Source organism: Calliphora vicina, chromosome 3, assembly GCF_958450345.1.
Source record: "Calliphora vicina chromosome 3, idCalVici1.1, whole genome shotgun sequence".
In the NCBI taxonomy this organism is placed as follows: domain Eukaryota; kingdom Metazoa; phylum Arthropoda; class Insecta; order Diptera; family Calliphoridae; genus Calliphora; species Calliphora vicina.
The window spans coordinates 65,426,310-65,454,025 of record NC_088782.1 but is presented as its reverse complement, the minus strand read 5'-3'; the positions used below and the strand labels follow the sequence as shown (position 1 = coordinate 65,454,025).

Below are 27,716 nucleotides of genomic sequence, written 5' to 3'. Positions count from 1 at the left end.
CAAATCGAAAATTTGTATTTTTATAATTTTAAATTGTTTATAGAATAAGGATAACGGTATTTACAGATAACGGTATAAACTATTATATCGGTAACGGTAATTACAGTTAGCCAATCTTAAGAGAAAAAAACAAGAACGTAGGAATTTGTGTGAGAAAAATTAATTTACAAATTGTTACTAGTTATATTTTATACCCGTAAGAACTGTTTTGAGTTCATGCTATTAAATAATAAACAATAAAATTCACTTAATATTTTGGAAGTTTTATTTCAAATTTATAACTACAAATTTTAAAAATATAAACGTTACAATATTTTACTGGTAAAGTATTTACTGGGAAGGAAAATGATCAGAGATATAACACTGTGCAACAACCAAAATCGGAATGGGATAAAACGAAAAGCAAATGAAATTTTGAAATTTGTAATCAGGAATCCCGCAATTCCCAAAAAAGTCTTGAAAAATCACAAAAATGAGATTTTTTAGTTTTTTGTCTATATTATCCATAATAGGGGTGGAGAGATCGAAAGGCTTTTACAAAATAATTAAGAACATATTGGGCCATCTAAAATGGATTACTATATTTTAATACCGACTATGCGATTTGAGAATTTTTGCCATAAATTTTCATTTTATATAAAAAATAGGCGTATTTTGGATGGACCTGGTTCCCTCGGTATAGAAAATTTTAATTTTTTTTTTCATTTATGATATTTGATGTAAAGTAAGCTTTTCAAAAAGTATAAATTTGTTATACATCTTCTAAGAAATTTTTTAGATAAATTAAAAACATAAAAAGTACTTTTATCCCAAAAAACTTTCCCTATTTTCTATTTTTCAAATTAAAATGCATATAACTTTGGACTCAGTAATGATTTTTAAACAATTCTTTTGCTGTTTGCCATATACATTTTTTGTTAATCCAATAAAAGAAAAATGGAGAAAATCGGAAAATATTTGGACCCGCTGTTATCAAAAAACTGGAGTAGGGTGGGTAAAAATGTTGAAAATTTAATTTTTAATTGCGAATATCTCCTAAGCTTTAAGTGTTAATTGATAGCTAAGATAAGGTTTTTTGTAGTGCTCGACGAGGAGATTCTAGACATGTATTTTTCTTTTAAATCAGAGAGCAAACGAAAAAATAGTATTGTATTAAATATTTAACATACCGAGGTGTCCTACTTTGGGAACCCCTGCACGCGCCCTTGGTGGGCTCATGAGGTCCTAGTTCAAAACTTTAATTCGACAATACTTCCTCTTTTCGCATGTCAAATTTCATTAAAATCGGACCAACCGTTTAGAAGTTACAGATTTATTTCGCTCTTTATTTTTCTACACCACTGTATATATCAAAAATGGATTCCCCGATCCCAAAAATTTTAAGATACCACAACTTTCCGGGATAATAAAAATAAATAGGCATTGTTTTATCAAATTTTTATTGATTTTTTCTTGTTAGCCAGCGTTCCAAAATCACTAACTTCAAATGCGTGTAAAAAAAATCTAGCGCTGAACTAGAAAAAAGCATTGAGGGTTTTGTTATGGAAAACGTAAGCTTTCATTTGCTTTTGGTTTCATCCCATTCCGATTCGAAAAGTTCGATTTTGTGTCACAGTGTAATTTTTAAACAAATAGTAAAAAATATTTATCTTTGAAACTGAAAACAAAACTGATTTCAAAGCACTTAATATAAATTAGGAATAAATTAAAATTCGAAAGCAAACATTGTGCTATTTTTTAAATATTGTTAAATTTTTCATAGAAAAGTAACAATTTCCAATGGAACAATCTCCGAATGGACATTGATTAATATTTCTTAAAAGCGTATTTGTGATTGACATATTTGACTGATCTCAAGAATTCATTAAATTAGAAAAGTTCACTAAAAATAGAGATTGCTAACCTTGCTTTAATACCCCTCATATATCCAATTCCTGGATAAATTAAAATCACCGCAAGTGAAAATTGTCCATTGACAATAAAGTAATCGTATTTGGTCCAAACATCCCAGAGTCCACTGTGACAAACCTTTTATATTCATGACAATTTTAGAAAATTTCTGCTATTGAAATCACGAAAATTTATTTACATGTGTAATTTTTTCTCGTATGTGTAATTTAGGCATGAGTCATGTGTAGTTTATAATTGTCTTGGTGGCAACACTGCTTACATAGTTCTCTTTTTCAATTTATTATCTAAACAAATATGTGTATGCTTCTAGAATATTTGTAGTTTTTTTGTTCCTCTGTTAATAAACCAAAACAAAAAGCAATTAAATTGTATTAAATAATACTAGCGCGTAAATTATATATATGGACTATGTATATTAGGGTAGAACCAAAATAAATGTTGTATATATTCCCAACTAAAATAAAAGTTTAATTCATTCTAAAACTGTAGTTCTCAGAAGCATTTGTGTCACGTCCCCCTTACCCACTTCATTGAAGCACGACCCACTTTTTTCATATTCTTAGGTACAAATCACAATATCTATTTTATACCCAATAAAGAAAATCATTCATAATGTATCTAATAGTTTAAACTATTATGGAAACTATGCCCTCAAATTAATCTTAATTGTTCTTAAATTCCTAATATTTGAAAAAAAAAAATATAATTAAATTGATATAAAACTGCAGTACACCTATTTGACAACCTGTGCAATTATTTTGAAATTTGATTATAAAGAAAACATTTTCAAAATTCAAGCATACAAATTCGAACCTATTTATGCTAGGGTCTGCATTTGTTAAACGCTTAAAAAACATTCTTGCTAACTTTGTTAAATGATTTTTCAATTTAAATTTTTAATATTTTTTTGGTATTAAGAAAATCTAAGGGACTCATTTTATAAAACGAAACGACAAATGTTACACAAATTTTGTATGGAAAATATTCAAGTTTCAAACCATTTTCCCAGTATTCTTCATACAAATTGCTTACGTTTCTGAACGCTTCGTTTTACAAAATGAGACCCTAATAAACATTTGCAAAGTAAATTTCGTAAATGGTAACACTGATTAATATATATGAGAGCTTCCAACTGTAATAACATTGAGCATTTAACGTAAAATTTAGCATGTTCAAAAACCATTGATTTGGGATATTAAGTTCAGAAACCATACAAAAAAGCGATACAAAATATAAACTGCCAGTTTTTGTAAAACAAACGAAATGAATGGAAGCACATAGTACAGTCCCATTGATTATTCAGCTAAAAATTTAATCTAATATCAGTTTTTCTTATCCGAGACAAATTTGGAGGAATACCCAATATCGAAATTCAGTTTTGAGTTATGGTTTCTTGGAATGACCCACAGATCAGGAATAGGTACATATGTATGTATATACAATATTTAGGGCCTCATTTTATAAAACGAAACGACAGACGTTAAACAAATTTTGTATGGAAAATATTTAAGTTTCAAACCCTTTTCCCAGTATTCTTCATACAAATTGCTTACGTTTCTGAACGCTTCGTTTTACAAAATGAGGCCCTTAAAATTTTAAACAAAACTTATTTTCTGGACAATTTATTATGAAAATGTCGTTTTCTGGTTTACCGCAAATAGAACTGGGAACAATTCAAATTTTCTGTAAAGACTTTTCTTGAAATGGAAAATCTGTGGTAGGCTGTACTTCTTCAAAACAAAAATATACAAACTCAAAATCTTCTGCCCTCGTTACTAAGGGCCTCATTTTGTAAATAGAAGCGTTCAGAAACGTAAACAATTTATATGAAGAATACTGGAAAAAGGGTTTGAAACTTGAATATTTTCCATACAAAATTTGTTTAACGTTTGTCGTTTCGGGTCTAATTTTATAAAACGAAACGACTAACGTTAACAAAATTTTGTATGGAAAATATTCAAGTTTCAAACCCTTTTCCCGGTATTCTTCATACAAATTGCTTACGCTTCCAAACGTTTCGTTTTACAAAATTAAATTAGAAATATTGGACACAGGCCGTAAACACAGCTGTCTATTGGGTAAATAGGTTACCCAATTAATCACCCCTATCATGAAAAACATGTGAAATGTATGTTCCCATGAAATATCCATTTCCCTCGAAGGGAAAATTGCTATCGTGATATTCCCCTGAACTTTTCATTCACAATAGTTGATTTTGTTCGTAACAGCTATTTATCGTTTACAAAATTCCATCTAAAAATTTCCCAACATGGGGAATTTTGGAATTGTTTCAATTAGTAGTTATTATTCCGATCGATTTTTTTAAATAAAACAAACATAATTTTTTTTGAAGAAATGTTAGAAAAACTAATAATTACAAATTAATATCAATTGCATTGACAAAACTTAGAGTGGTTTCATTCCGAAACAAATTTTCGTTTTACTTTTTCTGAAAAAGCAAAATGCGGAATTATTCCCACTTTCGATCGGAATGGAATACTGTGACATGATATAAATTGGACCACGTTTTCCCCTGAAAACAGCATTATATGTATACTTAGGGTCCAGTATATTTCCCATCGGCAGTCATATAAATGTTCTCCCATCAATACCACCTAAATTGTATTTGGATTCATCAGCCTTATTTGCCCTGCCGCTAAAAGTTCGAGATCTATTTTCAAATTTTACCAAGGTTTAATTATTAGTAATTTCTTTTCAGTTTCATACTTAATAGTAGTTTGGAAGTAGTTAATAGAGGTTCAGAACCTACCTTCATTGTTTCAAACAGAAGTGAGGTACTAGACTTAACACTTGTGAGTGCTGAGCACCACAGTATGATTAACAATTGGGCTGTCTCCGACGACTGCTCTTTTTCTGATCATCTATATATTGATTTCAATATCAGTGTAACTTATAGGAATGATAATACCATTCTAAATAGGAGGAAGACCAATTGGGAGTTGCAGAGTGATGTACTCTCCCGGTCTCTACCAAACCCGCCCACTATTGAAAATAGGGACGATATTGAGGTAGCAGTTGAGGCACTTACAGAAGCGTTCCAATCAGCTACTAATTTGGCCTGTAAGCCGAATATCTGCAGGGGTAGGAATAAGCCACCCTGGTGGAACCCTGAGATTGCACACGCAAGAAGGGCGTGTCGTAAATTGTTCAACGAGGCAAAGAGGCTGGGTAACTGGCCGGAATATAAGTCCTCAGTGAACCACTTTAAGAACCTTACGAGGAATGCGAAAAGGAAAGCCTGGAGGGACTTCTGTAGCGGCGTGGAAGGATCCTCTGAGACTAACCGATTACGTAAAATTCTATCAACTTCACCGGTTGTACCAAGCTATATCCAGAAACCCTGTGGTAGATGGACTCTGAATAGTAAGGAAACACTTGAGGTCCTATTAGATACTCATTTTCCAGGTTGCCTTCCAGTCGATGATGAGACTATGAATGGGGCTGCCGATTCTGTTGCTCCGGGTGATAACTCTGTTCCGATAAACAGGGATAGAATCCAATGGGCAATCAAAAGCTTCGACCCGTTTAAATCTCCTGGGCCGGATGGCATTATTCCTGCTGATCTTCAAAAGAACGAAGAAATAGTTGTACCATGGCTCATTAGCATATACACAGCGTGTATTAGATGGACCTATATCCCCACATGGTGGACGAGATGCAGAGTAGTCTTCATTCCTAAAGGTGGTAAGGCGACTCACACTAAACCAAAGGATTATAGGCCAATTAGCCTTGCATCCTTCCTGCTGAAAACCCTAGAAAGGGTGATTGACGTATATCTGAGAATGACCATTCCGTCGGAACTCATCTCTAAATCCCAACATGCCTACACCAAAGGCAGATCTGTGGAAACAGCTCTACATTCGCTAGTTGGCTCCATTGAGGAGTCGCTAATACATAAGGAGTATTCACTTGTTGCCTTTCTCGATATTGAAGGAGCTTTTAATAATGTCAGGCCCGATGCCATCCTATCTGCGATGGATGAACTGGGAATTGATCTATGTGTTCGCCGACTAGTCGAAAAGATACTCGGTTATAGAGTCATTTGTGCTACTTTAGGTGGTGTAAGTGTTTTAAAAGTGGCCAATCGTGGAACCCCGCAGGGGGGTGTTTTATCACCACTTCTGTGGAATTTGGCTATGAATTCCCTGTTGACCAGGATGGACAACAGAAGGATCAAGACAGTCGCATATGCTGACGATGTTGCAGTTTGTATATCTGGTAAATTTCTGGATACAATATCCAGTTGTATGGAATCAGCATTAAGTACACTGAGTGAGTGGAGTATTTCATGTGGACTTAGTGTGAACCCACAAAAAACGGAACTGGTTCTCTTCACTAGGAGGTATAAGATCGATGACTTCAGACCACCTAGACTGAATGGAATCAGTCTTGAGATTAGAGATAATGCGAAGTATCTTGGCATCATTCTAGATAAAAGATTGTCCTGGAATTTGAATATTCAAAACAGGATTAACAAGGCTTATGTAGCCATCTACTCCTGTAAGAAGGCAATTGGTACAAACTGGGGTATTATGCCGAAGGGTATCAGTTGGATCTTCAAAGCAGTTGTTAAACCCATCTTGTTCTATGGAGTGTTGGTGTGGTGGCACGCCTTGGATAATGCTACTCACCGTAAGGCTGTGGAACGAGTTCTCAGGACTATTGCGATACTGATTACAGGCGCTATAAGGACTACCCCCTCTAAGGCACTTTTTACTATCCTGAACTGGTTACCAGTTGATTTGATGGTGATACAAATGGCTCTCAACTCTGCTGTGAGACTAAATGCTGGATGTTCGTGGTATGGTAAAGATCATGGGCACTCTAAGATACTGAACTACTATGGGTACTTACATAGTAATGTCGATTACTGCATCGCAAAACCATTTTTCGATATGCATTTCCATATTAAGATCCCGAATAGGGATTCATGGCAGCGCGGACTCTTACCCCCTGATGATGTCATAAGGGTTTTCACTGATGGCTCAAAGAGGGGCAATAGGGTCGGTGGTGGTTTCTTTATTGAGAACTATGGGATTAAATCCTATTTCAGGCTACCTAACTTCTGTACGGCTCTTCAGGCGGAAATTACGGCCATTAAACGTGCATCCAACTGGCTGAGGTTTTATCAAATATCTGGTGATATATGTATATTTACCGATAGCAAGGCTGCCGTTAAAGGAATAGCGGGTGTCTTTACGACATCTAGGTTAACCGAGGAATGCCGGGTATCCCTTAATGAGATAGCGAGACATTCTAGGATAACGCTTATATGGGTCCCTGGCCACGATGGTAATCAGGGTAATTGTATAGCTGACGAACTGGCCAAAATGGGGGCGATGATGGATGATGATGAGATCGACCCCTTTTCTGGTATTTCCCTTGCTATATGCAAGATGGCTGTTCAGCGGACACTATATGAATCTGCACAAAGCAGGTGGACCAATGAGTCTTCCTGTGTTACAACGAGGTCTACTTGGCCCGTATATGATGCCAGCAGGACGAATCTACTTATGGAATTTCGTCGTGAGCAAATAAGGCTAATTGTCTCCTTCATTACAGGACACTGTATAATTGGGACACATGCTAGGAGATTGGGCCTACGGTATAATGACTACTGTAGGAGCTGCCATAATGAAGAAGAGGATGAGACGGTGTCACACCTATTCTGTCAATGCCCGGCTCTGATAAATCTGAGGGAACGTATCTTCGGAACACCATTCCTATCATGCTTAGATGAGCTATCAAGGATAAGTCTTAGACGAATCTACTCTTTCATCAGAGAATCTGGTTGGTTTAGCCTGGAAACAACGGACGTATAATTAATACCAAGATGTTTACCCCTTGGGTATCACAATGGGATCAGTTTTGAATGGACCCAAGTGAGCTGCTTGAAGAGTGGCTACCCATGGAACCTAACCTAACCTAGTAATTTCATAATTCTCTTGCTATTATTGTAGTTTTCAAAAAATATTTCTCTGTATATTTATAAAAAAACAATTAAAATCAGAGACCAAAAATAACTGTTATTAAATTTTTTGAGACTGAAAAAGTTAGGCATAAATCAATGAATAATTTTTACGTTTTCAAATATAAGTTATTCATAATAAATATTTTTTTTGTTGCTCATAACTTTTATTTTCGATTTATATTTTTTACGTTGCCTAATAAGTGTTATTTATAATATATATTTTTTTACGTTGCTCATAACTTTTATTTTCGATTTATATTTTTTTACGTTGCTCAACTTTTGTTTTCAATTTGTATGTTTTTAAGTTGCCTAATAAGAGTTATTCTAAAGAATATATTTTTTTCGTTGCTCATAACTCAAAAGAAGTTTATTTCGTCACCTTGATTGCATTTTATTAGTACATACATTGTATTTAACATTTAAAGTCGCAAAAAATAAGCTTGGTATGAGATTGATGGTTTTTATTGTGTGTTTTTTAATTATGAAGAATTTTGTTTCACAATCAATGTTTTAGCAAACGCATTGTCCGCCAAGTTGCACCTTTTCTCAGTTAACAAAATACGCAAAGCAGGAAATGCGCTTTCAACAGAAAGCCGTTTAGCCGGCAGTAGTATCCTTTTTCTCTTCCTAATATTGCAACAAATTGGCTTCTACGTCCAGTCTCATAGGTTTAAAGCTCTCTATTTCAGCTATAGCTGCTAATAACTCTCGCGATGTAATTGATGTTCCGAACAACGATGACGTATTTATATTCGTCGATTCGTCAATCAGAAAATCGGATATTGGTTGAAGTGGAGATACTTCAGGTGAAGTTAAATCGAAAATAAAAGTTATGAGTAACGAAAAAAAATATTTATTATAAATAACTCTTATTAGGCAACGTAAAAAAATATAAATCGAAAATAAAAGTTATGAGCAACGAAAAAAAATATTTATTATGAATAACACTTATTGAAAAGCAAAACTTATTTTCATTGAGAATAACTATTATTTAAAGAAACAAAAATTTATTTCTACAATATAACAGTTATGGCTAAATTTTTTTAGATATTTCTTATAACAGTTATGTCTCTGATTAAAAGGTATAGTTTTTTAAAAAAATATGAATGCCGTTGTCTATTAGTTTGTCATTTTAAGTTTTGAAAATGTTTTGATTGAAATTAGGACAAGTATTACATACATATGTAATATAAATCGATCGAGTATTTCTTTCGATTTCAAGCATTATTTTTGAACCATTTATCTCCTACATGAAATACACATGAAGAATTACAAATAATTGAAGAGACAAAAATGTTTGGTGTAAAATGAAATTATATACCGATTTCCACAACATACCCAATATTTTTGTTTACATATATTTTCGCTTAGCACAAGTTTTTATTAATTAATATATTCTCTTTAGTTTTATGATTTTAAGGTAATGTCATGAATAATATCAATTTCTTAGTTTATTTGTTTGATTGTTTAATAATGTTCCAATTTAAATTCAGAAGATAAAAGTGTATGAAATTAATATAAGAAATGTCTATATTTAAAATAAAGTACTTTTAGGAAATAAAAATTATGATTAGAAGAGATAATTTCGTAGTAGTAGGTAAAATCATCCCCCGCAGCATGCAGTTTATTGAAGAAATAGGCCATCTGAATTGATAAGACGTTGTACACGCACCACCATATTTCTAATGTTGTTTGGTTTATTAGTCTCATCTGTTAAAGGTGTTGACCTAACAATTGCTGCAATTTACAGTATATATGATCTTAATAAATATATTATCTAAAATGAAATTAATTTACTAACTTACCCAAATTTCTAAGTTCTTCAGCATTGTAACGTTGCAGTCTCACAGTGCAACGTTTCATTGATACCTGTTCGCGTGCTTCATCCACAGATTCCGTATTACGGCGAGTACGCTTAACTCTAATAGATATATTTTTCAGTTTAGGAGATTCAGGCATTTTACTTTTAATTACTTTAATCTACTCTTTGCGAATGTTATTTAACGAAATACTAAAAAAATGGACGCTTTGGATAGATTGTTTTGTTTATTGTGTTTTACTTTTTCTTATCAAATGTCTCATAACTCAAAGGCGGTATGATTTTTAACGCCGTAATTTTGATATATATAAAAGCTAACGATTGTATTTATAAAACGTCTAAACGTGATAGAAATGTATTGTGACATAATATATTATTTTGTTAATATTAAATAGTATTACAAATATTTTATTTCATTGTTGATTGATATTTTTCTGCAAACTTTATTTTTATTTTATATTTTGTTGACATTTTTGTTTGCTTTATCTGCATTTATAAATACATACCCGATACATATGAAAATAAAAAAGTTTTTGAATTGTTTTAAATATATTTTGAATACCGACCGTAAATCAAAAAAAAATCATTCGTAATGAAAGATAGATTAATAGGTTTTTGAAAAACTAAATTTTAAAACCAATACATTTATACATTAATCTTTTGGTTTTTCTTGACATACATTCTCACATTTAAATTTCTTTGAAAACTATTTTCACTTTAGACATTTTAAAACAAATTTTTAAATAATACATATATAAATATTTTTGCCTCTTTGACATTTTCTGTTATGTATTCTATATAAAAGCTAATATTATTAAAAACCATGGTTGCATGTTGTGTTTAAATTTATTTGAAAACGAATTTTAATTCATACATACATAGGGTATGTCTATACCTGATAAATTTTTATCAGGATAAACGTCAAAATGGCTGTCAAGTTAAAAATATATCAGGTATAGTCCTTATTTATGGCTTTGAGAAAATTGTTAGTTTGTTTTGTTCAGACAACTTAGTCTTGATAACAAACGTCATTAATATTTGGAAACATTTAAGACAATTTAGTTGTTTTTCAATTAACAACCGAATAATGCCAAAAACTGCAAGTTTTTCGTTGATGTAAATGTCATAATACTGGTATTACTCAGAAATAATAAGAAAATCAACAAAGCATTTTGAAATTATCAGTACTGGAACAATTTCCTATAAAATCTAAAAATCTGGCAAGTACTGGAAACTATTGTATTACTTTTAGGGAAATTAGTTAAGGGAGTAGGGAATTTATCATTAGATAAGGAATAAACAAATGAAAACAGCTGGCAACACTGAAGCAAATTCAAGAAGTCATCTTTTATTTTGAGAAATTGCAGTTTTTTGTTTATTCTACAAAAAATCTTGCAAAAAAATCAAATAATTTCATTTAAAGGACTTATATTACATACATTTCATCTCGAGTAGCAATGGGTGATGTCCAGATGTTAATGGAAATGGGTTTTCCCAAAGAAAGAGCGTAAGTAGAGTTTTAATATGCCGGCTATAATTTGTGAATCCCAAATTTTTTATTCTTTAGCGAGTACGCCATGAAAGTCACAAACTATAAAGGCGTAGAACCGGCTATGGAATGGTTACTTGCTCATGTAGATGAAGAGATTCCTAAAGAGGCACCGGCCAGTGCTGTGGGAGAGCAGGTTTCTCCAGCAGCCACCGAAGCACCCTCGACTTCTTCTAATGCCACTGAGGAGGGGGTGGCGAAGTCTTTGAAATGTGACGATTGCGGTAAGCTGTGCAAAGATCAATCAGAAGTTGAGTTTCACGCTGCCAAGAGTGGCCATAGCAACTTTTCTGAATCCACTGAGGAGAAAAAACCTTTAACCGAGGAGGAGAAAAAACAACAATTGGCTCTCATTGAAGAGAAGCTAAAACTAAAACGTCTGGAACGCGAAGAGAGGGAAAAGCAAGAAGCTTTAGAAAGAGAACGCAATCGCATCAAATCCGGCAAAGACATGACAGAGGCTCGCAAACGATTAGAGGAAATGGAAATGAAGAAAATTCTAGAACAGCGGAAAAAAGAGAAGGCCGACGAAAAAGCTGCGCGTGACAGAGTGCGAGCTCAAATTGAATCCGATAAGGCCCGTCGTAAATTGACTCAACAACAATCGCCCACATCGGAGGCTCCAGTAGTTTCAGCTGCGGTAACTTCTACTACGCCGCCCACTGCCACAACCATAAAATCTCCACCCAAGGAGTACAAGGAGACTCGTATTCAAATTCGTTTACAGGATGGTTCTGCTCTCACAGAAACCTTTAGCATCAATGAAAATCTGTCTGCCGTACGTGTGTTCATTCAAATGAAAACTGGCAGTGACATGCCCTTTGGTCTCATGACTTCATTTCCTCGTAAGGTCTTCAATTATGATGATTATGAGAAACCTTTAAGTGTTTTGGGTTTAGTGCCATCGGCTGTGCTTATTATGACCAAACCGAACATGTGAATTCCATTATGAAGGCTCCAGAAATGTAAGAAAGAACGTCACAAAAAATCATCAAATTGGAAATATTACGACCATCTCTATAAATATTTCAAGATTCAAGATTTTCTAAATAATATAATCGGTGTTTTTATATTACTTGGCAAAGTTTGATTTTAATTTATAATTTAATAAAAAGGAAAAATTCGACAAGATAAAATAAAAAATATATATTAGGTGTATTGTACTTGTTAAATTTCGTTTAGATTGATCAAATACATGGGAATTCTGGTTATTCTTGTTTAGTCCAATTTTTCAACAGTCTTAATTTACCTTTAGAGTTTAATGATAATTTGTAAACAACGAACTATAGATAATTTTTGAAGATCCAGTGGGGAAAAGTGTAAAAAATATGATTTGGCTAAATCATATTTCAAAACGTGAGTAAAAACTTTACAACTCCGTTTCTAAATTAAATATTTTATACACAATTAAATATTTTATTTTGTAGACAAGAATATTTTGTTAGTTCTAATCAAAGAATAACGTTCCAATTAAAAAAACTGACATACTTGCGTACCCTCGACCATAGAAAAATATATGTGACTAAATTTGATATCGCAAGTAAACTTTTTTTAGAAGAAATTACAATTTTTAGTTTATAGACAAATTTTCGATAAGTAAAGATCTGCGTTACATATAGGAAATTCCATGAATGTGTTATGTTTTTGAAAACTGAAATTACGAAATAAGTTTTCCAATAAAGTTTCCGTTCAATTGTCACTCACTGTACATCTGTGGTCACAAGCAAGAATAGCTTAAGTCGAAATTCAAGCTTTCAAGAAAAATCACTTTTTATATGCAGAAGCACAGATTATACAGATATGCAACTAATCATAGGTGTCATATAAGTAATTTCGAACCGTGTGGTTATTTTGACGTTTAAAACTATTTTATTTTGGTCGTGGTTTACAGTGCGAGAACAAAAATATAATTTTCAATATAAGCAATGAGTGTGAGAGACCATATATATGACTAAGAAATTGAAAACAAAAATAAACATTGAAGTAGAAATTTTTAGTAATTTTTGTAAATAAACAAGTTAGAGCACTACATTCGGCTGTGCCGAATCTTGTATAACCTATACATATTCTAATCGAATTAACAAAATATTTATTTTTTACATAAATAAGTAAAGCCCTCACTATACAATTATCTACACTACATTAAGTTTTAATACATATTTGTTTAATTTTTCATTTATGTTTTTTGACATTTGTTAAGACCAATTGTTGTATTTGTAGAACTGATAGCATCTTGTATGAATTTTGTAATAATTGTACAAGTATTCCGACAGCGTTTTAAGTTGTTAAAACTTCATATAAAAAACTTCATACCGGTCCACTGGCTTATGTTTCTATACTTGGCGAAAGCCAATATATTTTTCATCATTATATTGCTTTTAAAATCGCTAAATTTGAGGTGAAAATAGCTAAATTGTCAACACTGATAATTTGCAATTTGTTTTATTTTGCCGGCGATTTGTTTGTTTCATACGATTTTATACATTTTAAATATAAAATAAAGCTTCAAAATGCATTTTGAAGAATTGGAAGCATTAGATCCAAGAAATCCAACATTATCACGTATTGAAACTCCGACGCCTCATAAAGTGGCTGTGTTAATTTTAGTGCAACAATACATCAAGGTACGTATGTATTCTACATCTGTATGCAAATGGCCATTAATTTCTTATTGTTTGCTGTTGATTCCAACAGGCCAAAAAGGCAGCCAACGATGCTGGCATACCATATCCCGCCCAATCGCGACGCAATTTCTGCATGTTACTTTTGAAATTGATACAATATCCAGACATGACCTACAACGATCTGTATCAATTGTTATGTTCGACCAAATACAAAATAGATCCTTTACATCTGGAAGGTTTCGAAAAGGTTATGTCCGATCTATTTTCGCTGGGCATTGAGACATTGTTTGATTTTGCTGAAATGGAGAACATTGAAAAAATGTTAGCCGAACAATTGGGTGTGAGCCAATTTAGTTTGGTGGGCTTGTACATACGGCGTGTTGGAGTTATACTCGAACGTTTGTCGTTTCCACAAATGATGGCTTTGCATAAGAATATTTCCTTGTATTATGAAAAGGGTGAGTAAAATATGTAAGAATCGTTTAAATTTCTTCACGAAACTAATGGAGCTGCCTAGATAGACAGATTTGAAGGGGTGTGTACTATAAGAAGTACACTTCCTCTAAGAGACTCACAGGATCCATTGTGATACCCTTTAGAAATATAACTAGGTGTGAAATAGATGTGAAGAGAAGAAATGAAATTGGAAAGAAAAGGAAGAAGTCAAATGATATAAATAAAGTGAAAAACCCAGTCCAAAAAAAGAGGAAATAAGTTTAGACTGAGATTCTCAGAGTTCTGTTACCTAAAATAGCCAGCCTATTCCCCTGATTAGATTATCAAGATCATATCTACCAATATCCTCCCCCAGTTCATCATAGACATTTTTGCCTGAGACCCTGTAATCTCCCTAACATACATATTTAAAATCTTAATCGTGATATTGGGTAATTTTTAAATGATTTTAAATTGAAATTTTTTACAAAAGAGATATATGTATATTACTCTCTCCCTCCGTTCTATGTGTTTATTCTATGTCTTGAACATTGAAAGACCAGGACCAGGAAGAAAAAAAGGTCTAACAGATATTGGTAAGGCAAAATAAGTCGAACAACTCTTTCGAATAGCACCGAACACTTCTATAAGCAAAGCTGCTCGTAAAGTTAAATGCTCTGATTCTGCTCTGTGAGCAGATGTGTATATTCTGGATCGTTATAGATAGCGAAGTCGATATAGTCATGTCCGTCTGTATGTTGAAATCAACTTTCCGTAGCCCACAAATAACTTACAAACATGTATCAATCATGTTTGTAAGTTATTTGTGGCCTATCGGGTATTCTCCCTGCTCGGTTGATATTTAAAATCGAGAAAATCGGCCCACAAATGTCTGAGATATAAGATTTTATATCTAGATTACTAAGTCATTAATAAAGACAATATAGATATCTAATATTTCAAAGTCCATTGCAACGATGTATATATGGCTATAGTAATTTGGACCTACAATGGGTCATAATCTGGAAAAATATTTTTAACCCGATTTTTTTTTTTACCAAAAAACTTTTTCGTCATAAATTTTTTTTCACTAATAAATTTAAAAAATTGGAAAAAAATTAAAAAAACAATTTGAAAAAAAATATTTTTTTTAAAAAATTTTGAAAAAAAAATTTTGTTTACCTAAAAATATTTAAAATTTGTATTTTAAAGTATAATTTATATACAAAAAAAAATCTTATCTTTATATATAATTCTTCTGTACGTGTGTTAGTAACTGAACTCCTCCTTAACGGCTGGGCCGATTTCGTTGAAATTTTTTGTGTGTGTTTGAGTGGGTCCCTGGATGGTTTAGATTCGCAATTGACATATATAGGTATAATGAGCGTGGTACCTCCCATACGAAATACAAATTTATTATTGCATATCTGGAGTACTATTATAGTGGGAGTCTTCAAACTTTGTGTGAGCTATGGCAGTACAACGTTTGCCGGGACAGCTAGTTTATATACATATATAATTCTTCTTACGTGTGTTAGTAACTAAACTCTTCCTTAACGGCTGGGCCGATTTTGATGAAATTTGTTGTGTGTGTTTGAGTGGGTACCTGAATGGTTTAGATTCACAATTGACCAATATAGGAACAATGGGCATGGCACCTCCCATACAAATTAAAAATTTATTATTGCATATGTGGAGTACTTATTATAGTGGGAGTCTTCAAACTTTGTATGAGCTATTGCAGAACAACGTTTGCCGGGACAGCTAGTATCTTATATATAAATAGGCCACACGTTGTTTTTGTGGTACACTTTTAAGTATGTTATTGTCCATCAATATTGATGAAACATATGTATATGGTTTAAAAGATTTTTTTCTCTAGATGTGCACAATATTTAAAAATTCTTTCCATAAAAGTGGTCGAATTTCGGCCACCAGGCGATCCTAGTATAAATATTTAGTAATTGGTCAATTCAGTATACAGAATAACAAATAACAAAAAAACTATTAGGAATTATTACAAATTGTTTAAACATTTCCAGTTTTTCATAACAAATTTATAATTTTTCTGTGGAAATTGGTAATAATTCGTAATACATAGGTTTTTGTTACTGAACAGACAAAATTACTTGAAATATAAATTAATTAAATTTGTGTTACCAATTTTCTAAAAACAATATAATTAAGTGTGTATGTAGAGCTTTTTCCTAGACTGTACTTTAGGGCTTATTAGCAAGAACACAAATAAAAACTTCAACTATGCCAAAATTAATAACGCATCGAAATAGTGTTTTTTCATTACTTATTTTTGATTATGTATAGAGCACAACAAAAAACTCCAAGATATAGATTATGATGTGAAGCAACATATGTGAAATTAGCACATTTTAAATTTAAATTTTAAATGAAATCAAACAGTAATTCTCTGATTATAGGTGTTCGTTCCCTTACCATTGGTCCGCGCAAATTGCTGCGTGGAAATATACTAGATAGCCACACGGCCACAAATGAAACCGATGACGAAAATACCATGGAAGAATCGGTTCTGGATACAGAAACTGTGCACCAAGATCGCAATCCTCACAGTAAATGGTCTCCCAAACAAGCTCAACTTTTTGTAAGCCAGCAATGTAATCTGCTAGAGAAAAATGAACTACGTGCCCTGCCGCCACTAGAAATGCAAACGAAGCTAAATGAAATAATACAAGATAATCCACTGAATGCTAAATCCTATTTTCTGGGTTACATGAACCAGCTGCGTCTGCGTGATGTGTTTGGTTCGATCGATGCTTTACATCGTTCCTTCGATCGCAGTCCTATGCATATGATGGGTCAATATGAACAAAAAGGTTTTCAATATTTCAGTGTTAACTTGGCCATTTTACATGCCAGCTTTAATCACAAGAAGGAGGCTCTAAGTGCTTTAAAGGAATGTATTATGCTGGCTCAGGAATGTGGAGATAAACGCTGCTTAGATTTGGCCAATTCTTGGTATTGTCTTTTGAATAGTAGTCGCATTGGACCGTTCGAGAAAAGTTTACCAGACATTCAAGATCCTGGTCTCATACAGAGTCTGTCTTTGGCTATAGAATTTGTGGTAGCTTTTGGAGTTAAATGTGGTTATTTACCTTTGGATCTGTTTGAATTATTATTGAAAAGCGATGAATTGAACAACAAAAACTCCTTATTAGAGCATATATCGGATTCATTGGCTCTGCGTACTACCCTATGGGTACTTTATGGTCGTTATGAAATGTCTGCTCTGTATTCACAACTGCTACTGAATTTGAAAAAAACTTGGGTGTTTGGTGATGTTAGCAATTCAGAGAGTGTGAGCAAAGTATTATCAAATCTTGCTCTGTGGTTCAACGCACAAGGAGAATACCAGCTGAGTGCTGTTCTGCTACATCATGCACGCACCAGATTTCCACGTCATCCATTTGCAGGCGATTGGATGACCAGTGAGTGTCATATTTCCATACAGCAAGCCATTTATCGTGGTCGTTGGCAGGAAGCATTACATTGGTGCTGTCAATTGTATTTGCTAGATAAACATGATGGCAAGATGCAAAGAGCTTCCGTTTATATAGCTAAATGTTATAATAATACAGCCAGAAGAATATTGCAAAATTTGCTGGACGCGAAAGATTTAGATGTTCTTAGGCAAATACGCGTACTTATACTGTTGGCATACAACAATTTGTCGGAGAATAATGTTTCTGCCGAAACCATAGAACTCTTAATGCAAGCCTCGGTGCTTTCTGAATCAGCATATATGCAATACGAACATGCTGTAATCGATACTGTTATGGCCCAGGTATTGCTGCAAATGGGTCTGGCCCAGAAAGCTTTACAAGCTCTACGCAATTCCATGGACAAAATTTACATAAATGGTGGTATTTACGATCGTGCTAAAACAGATTTCACCTTTGTACGTTGCCTAGTAGCGGCTGGTAAAGATCGGGAGCAGCAACACAAACGTTTAGTTAAATCTCTTGGGATACTGGAGAGAGCCGTTGAATTGTTTCGTAAATTGGAAGCTCATGCTAAAGTTTTAGATGTATTTGCTTATATTTCGAAAACATTTAATGCCTTTGGTTTCGTTGCAGAACGTAATAAGTATGCCTGTAAGTTTAAGCAGTACTATAGGGAAAATCCAGTGTGTCGTGAGTATTTGGGTTTGGCCTTTTAAAATTTTGTATTAAGTTCTATTGTTTTATATTTATAATAAAATAAACTAGTATTTATTAAAAGAAGTGTTATTTTTTACTGGCTACAGGCTTCACTTCAATATCAAAATTATTTAAAACAAGATTTTGGGTTGTGAATCAAATACAGTGGTTGACAATACAAAGGAAACTTTTCCAAAGGCCCGTGGTCGGCCTTAACCGACTACACTGCATTGAACCAATTAAATCGTCTCCTTTTTTGAAATATCTTGCCCTTGAAAATATTCTTACAAATGTTTTCCAATCACTGGCTATTAAATTGTATTTGGATTCATCCGAAAAGAGAACAGTATTCCAATTTTTTTAACTGCAGATCTATTACTTGATTATTTATCACATATAGTTTTTTACTTCAATCCAGCATTAAAATTATTATTCATTGTTAACAAATATATTTTATTAAATTATTCGAATATTTTTACTCGTTATTCATTCGAATAATCGAGGAAATTTTATAAATGCATCGATCACTCGAATATTAAAAAAATAAACTTTTATTCGATTAATATAAAACTCGAATAATTCAGTTGAACTGTAATTGTTGTTTTCCCATTAGAGATTATTTGCTAGGGACTCTGACATTTAGTTGATTGCAAGTACCCTAATGTGTAACAGTAAATGTAAAATGGCTCCTAAAATCTTTTCCAAATCAAACCAGTTCAAGCGACTTTTAACTGCTCCGTCATTAGTTCTGCTAGATAATTAACCATCGAAATATTACCAATGACGATTGGCTAATCTAGAAAACAAATATTTGATTATCTTAATTAAAATGGATTTTGATTTACAACATAGACCAAGTAAAGTCAATCAATCATAATCAAATAAAAGTTCAATAGATGAAGAGTAGCTAATAATTTTATTTTTTGTTAAATTTTTTGCAAATAAACTTTTCTATATAGCTAAGACCAACAAAGCATTTATAGCCAAAGTAATTTTTATAGTAAACAGGTGTCTTATTTTAAAGAACTATATTTTAAGTGTAACAAACAAAACCATATTTATCGAAAAAAAGATCATACATTTATTAAAAAGGTAATTTACCTTATAATTAAACTATAGTAACTTAATACATACACAAATATCGAGCTGTTTATAAACAATAAGAGTTTACTCCATCTTTTTACGTTTTGACTGCGAGGGTTTATCGAATACTTGCTTCATGCCGCCAGCACGTTCATTATGAAATTTAATATTATTTGAGGTCTCAGCATACCATGGCGAATCGAATTTCGTGGTATCTTGATCCACCAAATGTGTGTATTTAGTGCGTCCACAGCGGCCAAAGTTTTTAACTTGCATAACTTTGGGCAAAATGGTTTTATCAAAGTGATCCTCCAAAGTGGCTTGAGCAAAGTCACGTTTCAGAACATCATTTTCCTCATCCAAATAGAAAGCACCGCGATGATAGTATTTCTGCAAAAATTTATATTTGCCCTTGACTGCTTTATTGGTGACAAGTTTGGGATTTTGTCGAAATTCTTGACGACGCTCTTCGTCGGTGAGATTACGCATACGATCAATTTCGGATACTTCACGTTCGGCACTGTAAAGAATTTGATAAAGATTATAAAAATAAAAGGCGTATTTTGTAAAATAATAGAGTTAAAAAAGAAGATATTAAAAATGTGTATGATATTTATAAGAAGTTATTTGTGATGATATTGTTTTTGCTTAATATATTACTCTTTGCTGAAGGGTATATTATATTCGTCACAGCCGATTATGATTAAAACCAAAACAAAACTGAATGAAGAAATATTTTTGTTCCTTTGTGATTTAATTAAATAATAAATTAATTCAATTTGAATAAAAGCCTTGAATAAGCTAAAGAATATGTTGTCTTGGGAATGGTTTTATGGAATGAATTACTGAAATTTTTAATTCTGAATTAAGATTTCAGTGAATTAAGCTTAAATTGTATTAATTTGAAGCTCTGTGCTAAATAAAAATTATATTTGAAAGTCACATGAATCAGAAACACTCAAAAATTAATGTATCTCATACAAATGTTTGAATGAACGTATCCAAAAAAAAAAAATCAAATATTTTTATTCTTAAATAAGTCGACCTACAGAATAAAAGCATGTGAGTAGATTAAACAAAACATACTTCTCTCTTTCCTCACGATCACGTTTCATACGCTTCAATTCTCTTAACTTCCAAGCCTCATACTCCACTTCATCATTTTCATCATCTGTACATACATCTTCAATGTGAGGCTCAGCCGTGTCATTCTGAAAAAATAAAAAATCTCAATAAAATATAGTATACACATAACATTTTCCCAACTACCTTAGTCTTTTCCAAATCCTTCTTAACACTTTCTTCTACCAAACGTAGTGTATTACGTCTTCTCTCCTTGGCTGAACGTTTAGCCTCTACTTCCAATTGCTTTTGTTTTTGAGCTTCACGTTCCTTCTCCTGTATGGTGGCTCGATCTTTTTTACGCACAAATAAAGGTTTCAAGCGTGGTTCATTCTCCTCCTCACTTTCGGATTCTTCTTCGTATTCCGAACTTTCAGTATCCGATGATTCTGATTGTTTTTCTTCCTCTTTTTGCAGAATTTCCTCTTCCTTTTGTTGTTGCAACATGCGCTGTCTTAATTTGACACGTCTGTTTTCCAATTCCGATTCGCTAATGTCGGAATCAGAGTCCGATTCAGAGGCTAAAGTAATTTTGTTTGTTACCTTTTCTATGGTATGTTCTTCTTCCTCCTCATTGTCTTCTGAATCACTTTCTTCCAGTAGCTCTGGTTCGTGTATGTGACGATGGCGTTCCATACGTTCTCTTTCCAATTCATCGGGTTCGACAGGCCGCGCTCTTAGGCGTCTAAGACGAGGATCATCAACCTCTGCTTCCTCCTGTTCTTCATTCTCAGGATCCTCCTCATGGCGTCTGCGTTCTTCCTCTTTGTTTTCTTTGCGTTGACGTCTCTCATTTTGGGCTGCTGCCTGTTGTTTACGACGGTGATCAATGAAATCTTCTAAATCACTGTCCTCCGAACTGGAACCATACTTGGCATAATCTGGTCTTTTACCTGATATATATCGCTGCACCTTCACCTTTTGCATGGAAATTTGCCCTAAAGAATATTAAATTGTATTAATTTTACATCACATTGGCAACATTTTAAAATTATAAACCTTTTTCATTTCGCACGGGAACAGCTCCGGCTGTACTTTGTATGCCAAATGGCACGGCAGAATTATTCATTTTCCTTAATCTTATATATTTTCAATATAATAAAAATGGGTATTTTTAAGAAAATTAATGATTTTTTCCATTAATTTTCTATATTTTTTTATTTACAATGCGCTGTTTGTACACTTTTTTGTGGGGTTTAGTACATTGTAGTTTTAGTACACTTTTTTGACAGCTGTCATTTTGATAAGGTTGAAAGAGTTACCAATGACTTTAATAAACTGATTACACATTTTGTATAGAATTTGTAGAATGGGTATTTATTTTTTATTTATTTCAATTAAAGTAATATAACAAGCCTTCAAGGCCAATAAACTTATATTACAAAAGTAAATTCCTGAGTAAAAGTTATTTAAGTAAATCTAGAAAAAAAATATAAAATTATATACATAACATATGTTACGAGTTGGCTCCCCAGCCAGTGAATAATCTAATAAGAAAATTAAATAAATTAATTATAAGCGTCCCAGAAGTAGTGACCAAGATTTAAACAAAAAATAAAAATTGTATATGTAGAGTTTGAGTGTTTAGTAGTATTAATGAGAGAGAATTCAGAAAAAGTTGCAATAGTTTTAAACGAAATGGTTATCCCTTGATTTTCATAACTGCTTCACAGCGACGATGCATTGAACCTTTGAAATTGTTTGGCATTCTTATAACCGCATCTGATAAAATTATTTCGTGGTATATTGAGTCCGTATTTTGCGATCTACAATTTTCCATAGGTTTTCTGTGGAATTACCTCATTGGCTAACAATTTTTATCGTCTTCATGCCGATTAAGATCACTGAAGCATTTGTATGCAAAGCAAAAAAAGAACACAATTTTATCATTTTATTTCATTCTGATCTTATGGTAACATACAACTGCCTTTTTTACATTTTTAAGGCAAACGGATGAAATTTCACTTTGTTTTTTTTTCGTGAAGTCGAATCGTATAAAGACAGATTCTTCATGGGCACTAAATCGATTATTTCGCTGTGAATACAAAACAGGCAACACTGAAGCACAATCAACAACAGGGTGCTTCAAAAATTAGTTATATTTATTGGTTTGAAACTGTACTAAATTGTACCGTTAGCGATTGTAATCAACTTGTATGTGTTTATCACCGTTTGAAATAATCGGAAAAAAGATTAGCAAACTTGTAATAATTAATTTTGCCCCACTATCTTACAGTATTTACATTAACAGCATCATTACGTGTGCTTTTAATTTGTAAACGTAATAATAATAATAACTAAATAAAAATTTATAATATTTTAACTTGCATTATTAATTAACCAACTATGACTAATGATATTAATTAAATTGCATAAAGGCATGCATTCCTTTATCATTGGCGTAGGTAGAAGATTTTTAGGGTATATGTAACCCCACACCGACTGTTTTGTTTATTTTTGAGAATATTGGATATACAAAGTAGATGATCGATCTCATGACAATCCTTACTGATTTATTTAAAATTGATAATAGCTAAAGCCATATACAATAACTAGATACATAGGTAACTGAGAGCCAAAAACCTAAGTCTGTTGTCAAAAACCTAATTCATGAGAATGTATTGCATGTATTTTGTTATTGTATCACCCGTATGTGTGAAAAGAGAGTAATTTTTCAATATATATTACTCTCTCCTTCCGTTCTATGTGTTTATTCTATGGCTAAAGCTTACTTAAAGTTAAAACTTACTTAAAGTTTTCATAATAAAATTGAATATTTTTTAAACACAGATACATTTTTACATATGTACGTATAAATATATGTTCATACATATGTGTGTATATCCCATTAAAAATACTATTAATTAAGATTAAAATGAATAAGGGCACAACACCCACCCACAACGTTGATTCCACGGCAATGCCCTTATCAAAACGAGCTCTGCTAGCGTCAGTTTTGATTCCAAAACAAACTGCAATTCATTAACTGTTTTTTATTTTAATTCTAGTCGTAATAGTTAAGTCTTTAGGAAAATCAAGTTTAAACCAATCTTGACCAGAAGTAACTACAACAAAGTGCAATGATTTATTTAAAAAGTTGTTGAAAATTTAATAAAAAAAAATTCCATTAATGAACAAATATCGTAAAAAAGTATTAATTTGTTGAAAAACAACTCAACAATACTTGAATTAATAACATTTTTGTGGAAAATTAATTTCATTATTTGTTTTGCACGCATTTAAAAAAATATTTTTTTTTACATTTAATTATTTTGTGTGATCAATAAATAAATAAATAGAAAGACAAACAATATCTACTAGACATGGAATATTGCGATGTTATTGACACTATGAAGGGTGCTAATTAAATCAATAATTGTAGATCAATGTTACAATAGATATTTCCAAAAAGAAGACCCTAAACCAAATAAGACGTCAGTACTGGTTTCTTACGTATATAGATATGAAACCAAATTGTATGTAAATTTAACAATATTTACTTTTCCGTTACATGTTTTTTTTTTATTATTTTGGGGATTCACCAGCCCTTAATACGTATTACATGTTTAAACTAGTATTATGTGGTGTTTTAAATATATTATCTAGATTTTTATTTGTTTTAAACTTTGACTAGTCGCGTGTATGAATAATGTTTTGTATGTAAATCTGTAGCCAACTACCGAAATGCAGTTTAAAGCGGTTAAATGCAAAAACAAAACAAGTTCAACAAATATGTACCTAGTTAAGGCAGCAGAATAGACACACTTAAATTTTACAACATTACCTGCCTAAGTGATTCCTAAACTTTGAATATTAACTTGACTGCAATGGTTGGAAATAATTACTACAAGGTGGCGCAAAAGTAATCCTCCTATCAGAAAATGCTATAAATATTGCGATTGGCCCCTAATGTCAGTTCTGTTTTGACATTTGTATAGTAAACACATGCGAAATACACGTTAATAAACAATGTTACGCTACACTGCTCCAGAACGCGGAATATTGCTGACTATTTATTTGACCAATAATCGAAGATGATTTTTCATCAAAAATAATCATGAGTGATGAGGCCTATTTCCATCTTAGCGGGTACGTAAATAAGCTAAATTTACGCTTCTGGGGCACTGAAAATCCGCGTGTAACCCACGAAGAGCCATTACACCCGCTCAAAGTCCCTGTATGGAGTGCTGTTTTCGCTGGAGGAGTCATCGGACCTTTTTTCTTCGAAGACGTCGCGGGCCAAACGGTTACTGTGAATGGTGAGCGCTACAGATCAATGATCCACGAGTTCTTTTTGTCGCAACTTGATGAATTGGGATTGGAAAACATGTGGTTCCAACAGGACGGTGCAACGGCACACACTGCACGTGCCACAACCGATATGCTGAAGGATGCATTTCCCGGGCGCCTAATCTCCCGTTTTGGCGATTTGCACTGGCCAGCAAGATCGCCTGATTTGACCGCTCCAGACTTATTTTTGTGGGGCTTTTTGAAGTCGCGGGTTTATGTCAACAAGCCTCAGACTCTTGCAGCTCTTAAAGACAATATCCGTCAAGAATGTGAGGACCTATCGCCGGAAGAAAATGCCATAAAAAGGGCTCAAATGGCAATCAACTGTGGCGGCGGCCATTTACATGACATCATATTCTCGACTTGATGTAAAAAAAAATTAAAAGACCAAATAAAAATAATCCACAAGGAGAATCAAAGTTTTTCATTTTTTTTTAGTTACAGCCAAAAAACATCGGAAGTTTACTTTTGCGCCACCTTATACATACATACTTAATTCCATTTTGGAATCAAATTAAATGTTATCTCTTAACCATTCCGTTAATGAATTCCTTATGAATTACTTAATTCCTTTGTACTTCAAATATATTGAATTCATTCTTTATAGAATTGATTCCTTATTGAATATTGCATAAATATGTATTGAATGATTAAATTTTTCGTTAAGAATTAGTGTGCTGAATTCCCAATAATTGATAAATTTACTGAAATTTATTGTTGGGGGATAAGCAAGTTCCTATGCGCATTTCACTGGTTGCTTAGCTGATGATCTGGCCTAAGCAACCAGTGAAATGCGCATAGGAACTAGCTTATCCCCCAACAATAAATTTCAGTGAATTTATCAATTATTGGGAATTCAGCACACTAATTCTTAACGTAAAAATTAATTTTGTATTCCCGTATAACTTTTTTATAAATTTTTCTTTTTATACCCTTCACCTTCGTGAGAAGGGTAAATATAAATTTGTCATTCCGTTTGTAATTTCTAAATTTTTCATTTCCGACCCTATAAAGTATATATATTCTGGATCCTTATAGATAGCGGAGTCGATTAAGCCATGTCAGTCTGTCTGTTTAAATCAATTTTCTGAAGACCCCAGATATCTTCGGGATCCAAATCTTCAATAATTCTGTCAGACATGCTTTCGAGAAGTTTGCTATATAAAATCAGCAACATCGGTCCACAAATGGCTGAGATATGAGGAAAAAACCAGGACAACCTCGATTTTTGACCTATATCTGGATTACTAAGTCATTAATATAGACAATATGGATATCTAATGATAGATATTTTGAAAGACCTTTAGTAAGTTGGACCGGAAAAAATATTTTTTAACCCGAAATTTTTTTCACCAAAAAAAAAATTTTATTTAAAATGTAAAAAAATTAAAAAAAAAATTTAAATTTTAAAATTTAAAATAACAAATCGAAAAAAAAAATTTTCCAAAAAATTAAAAAAACAACTTTGGAAAAAAATAAATTTTGTTTACCTAAAAATATTTAAAATTTGTATTTTGAAGTATAATTTGGTAATTGATTTGAATTAAAGAAAATAAATTAAAGGTTAATTCTACCATTTATAGTAAAAACCTGAATAAAATAGAATACGATACGATTTGAATTACATTTATATCCCGTACTATTATTGATTTAGAAACTCTGGGTTACTTTACATATTCTAACACACTTATCTGTCTACTTTTATTTAAATATTAGTCAATATTAATAACAACAAATATTCTCTTGGGTAACTTGGCAAAAACGTGATGACGATTAAAATTGTTATTAAATTTGTTGTTATGATTGTTTTATTTAAATGTTGACATCTAATTTCACACATAATATAGTGACGTATACGAGCGTATCAAAAATTTGAATTGTTTTTCTAAAAAGAATACATATAACAAAAAACACATTTTCCCATAGTAGAAAAATAGAAGGTAGTTTCATTCTCTCTTTATTTTTTAAAATTCTACGTCTGACATGCTTAAGGATTTTGACGTTATCGTTAAAATAGTAATACCATATTAATTAAAAATTTTCCCATATATTCTTTGAAGTTTGTGAAAAAATTAATACATAATTTTCATTAATTTGAAGAATATTAAAAAAAAATATAAAAATATTTACTATCAAATTGGGATCAAAGGTAATATTTTCATTTTCAAATATTTCAAAGCTAATTTGTGAACATTATTTTAAGATTTAACAAACATGAGTTGCATTTTCCCCAACTGCGAAAATACCAAATATTTTTGCAAAAATTCAAATGTAAATTTTTTTAAAGTCCCTACATTACCTAACAAACGACAACAGTGGCTGGATGTATGTAAAACTTGTCAGAGGGTGGATTATACAAACCAAACACCAGTTTTTTAAGCCTTTTGGAACGTTTAAATTAAATTTTTTTAAAATTTAATGAAAATTCTTTGTCAGGTAGCCCAAATTATATAGCGAATGTTAGGAATTGAATCATTAACTTCCAACACAACATACCTTATACATTTTTATTTAAATACTAAATTATAAATTACACATTTTTTGTAAACAATTTCTCTAAAATAAAAATAATTTTTAGCAATGTGGCAACGCTTTTTATAATGCTCACAAAATAAGGAAACTTCAAAAAACCTTATTTGAAAAAAAAATTTTGATTGAAACTACCTTCTATATTTTTATCATGCATTTTCCTAAAGATATTCCTGAAATATTATTAAGA

General features: G+C 32.2%; 3 protein-coding genes across 3 annotated transcripts; 2 read left to right on the top strand and 1 right to left on the bottom strand.

The window, feature by feature from the left end:
• Positions 1 to 11,029: 11,029 nt before the first annotated feature.
• LOC135954224 (UBX domain-containing protein 1) lies at positions 11,030 to 12,416 on the top strand. Its single transcript, XM_065504303.1, has 2 exons — positions 11,030 to 11,229; positions 11,290 to 12,416. Exons 1-2 carry the CDS (start codon positions 11,180 to 11,182, stop codon positions 12,209 to 12,211), a joined length of 972 nt encoding a protein of 323 aa, XP_065360375.1. The 5' UTR covers positions 11,030 to 11,179; the 3' UTR covers positions 12,212 to 12,416.
• A 1,300-nt stretch (positions 12,417 to 13,716) lies between these two features.
• Positions 13,717 to 18,586, top strand: ida (anaphase promoting complex subunit 5 ida). Its single transcript, XM_065505220.1, has 3 exons — positions 13,717 to 13,895; positions 13,966 to 14,353; positions 16,766 to 18,586. The coding sequence occupies exons 1-3, from the start codon at positions 13,782 to 13,784 to the stop codon at positions 18,520 to 18,522; spliced, it is 2,259 nt and encodes a 752-aa protein (XP_065361292.1). The 5' UTR covers positions 13,717 to 13,781; the 3' UTR covers positions 18,523 to 18,586.
• A 973-nt stretch (positions 18,587 to 19,559) lies between these two features.
• On the bottom strand, positions 19,560 to 21,863 carry Mfap1 (Microfibril-associated protein 1). The gene is made up of 4 exons (XM_065504874.1): positions 21,707 to 21,863; positions 20,855 to 21,645; positions 20,672 to 20,796; positions 19,560 to 20,105 (listed from the first exon to the last, which is right to left on the bottom strand). Exons 1-4 carry the CDS (start codon positions 21,774 to 21,776, stop codon positions 19,670 to 19,672), a joined length of 1,422 nt encoding a protein of 473 aa, XP_065360946.1. The 5' UTR covers positions 21,777 to 21,863; the 3' UTR covers positions 19,560 to 19,669.
• Positions 21,864 to 27,716: the final 5,853 nt, after the last annotated feature.

Excerpts from the sequence above, each read along its gene's own strand:
- LOC135954224 (XM_065504303.1), top strand. The coding sequence starts at position 11,180 with ATGGGTGATGTCCAGATGTTAATGGAAATGGGTTTTCCCAAAGAAAGA. Across the intron at positions 11,230-11,289 it reads GGTTTTCCCAAAGAAAGAGC|CGAGTACGCCATGAAAGTCA; the intron begins GTAAGTAGAGTT and ends TTTATTCTTTAG.
- ida (XM_065505220.1), top strand. The coding sequence starts at position 13,782 with ATGCATTTTGAAGAATTGGAAGCATTAGATCCAAGAAATCCAACATTA. Across the intron at positions 13,896-13,965 it reads TAGTGCAACAATACATCAAG|GCCAAAAAGGCAGCCAACGA; the intron begins GTACGTATGTAT and ends TGATTCCAACAG. Across the intron at positions 14,354-16,765 it reads TTCCTTGTATTATGAAAAGG|GTGTTCGTTCCCTTACCATT; the intron begins GTGAGTAAAATA and ends CTCTGATTATAG.
- Mfap1 (XM_065504874.1), bottom strand. The coding sequence starts at position 21,776 with ATGAATAATTCTGCCGTGCCATTTGGCATACAAAGTACAGCCGGAGCT. Across the intron at positions 21,646-21,706 it reads TCCCGTGCGAAATGAAAAAG|GGCAAATTTCCATGCAAAAG; the intron begins GTTTATAATTTT and ends AATATTCTTTAG. Across the intron at positions 20,797-20,854 it reads AGGATTTGGAAAAGACTAAG|AATGACACGGCTGAGCCTCA; the intron begins GTAGTTGGGAAA and ends TTATTTTTTCAG.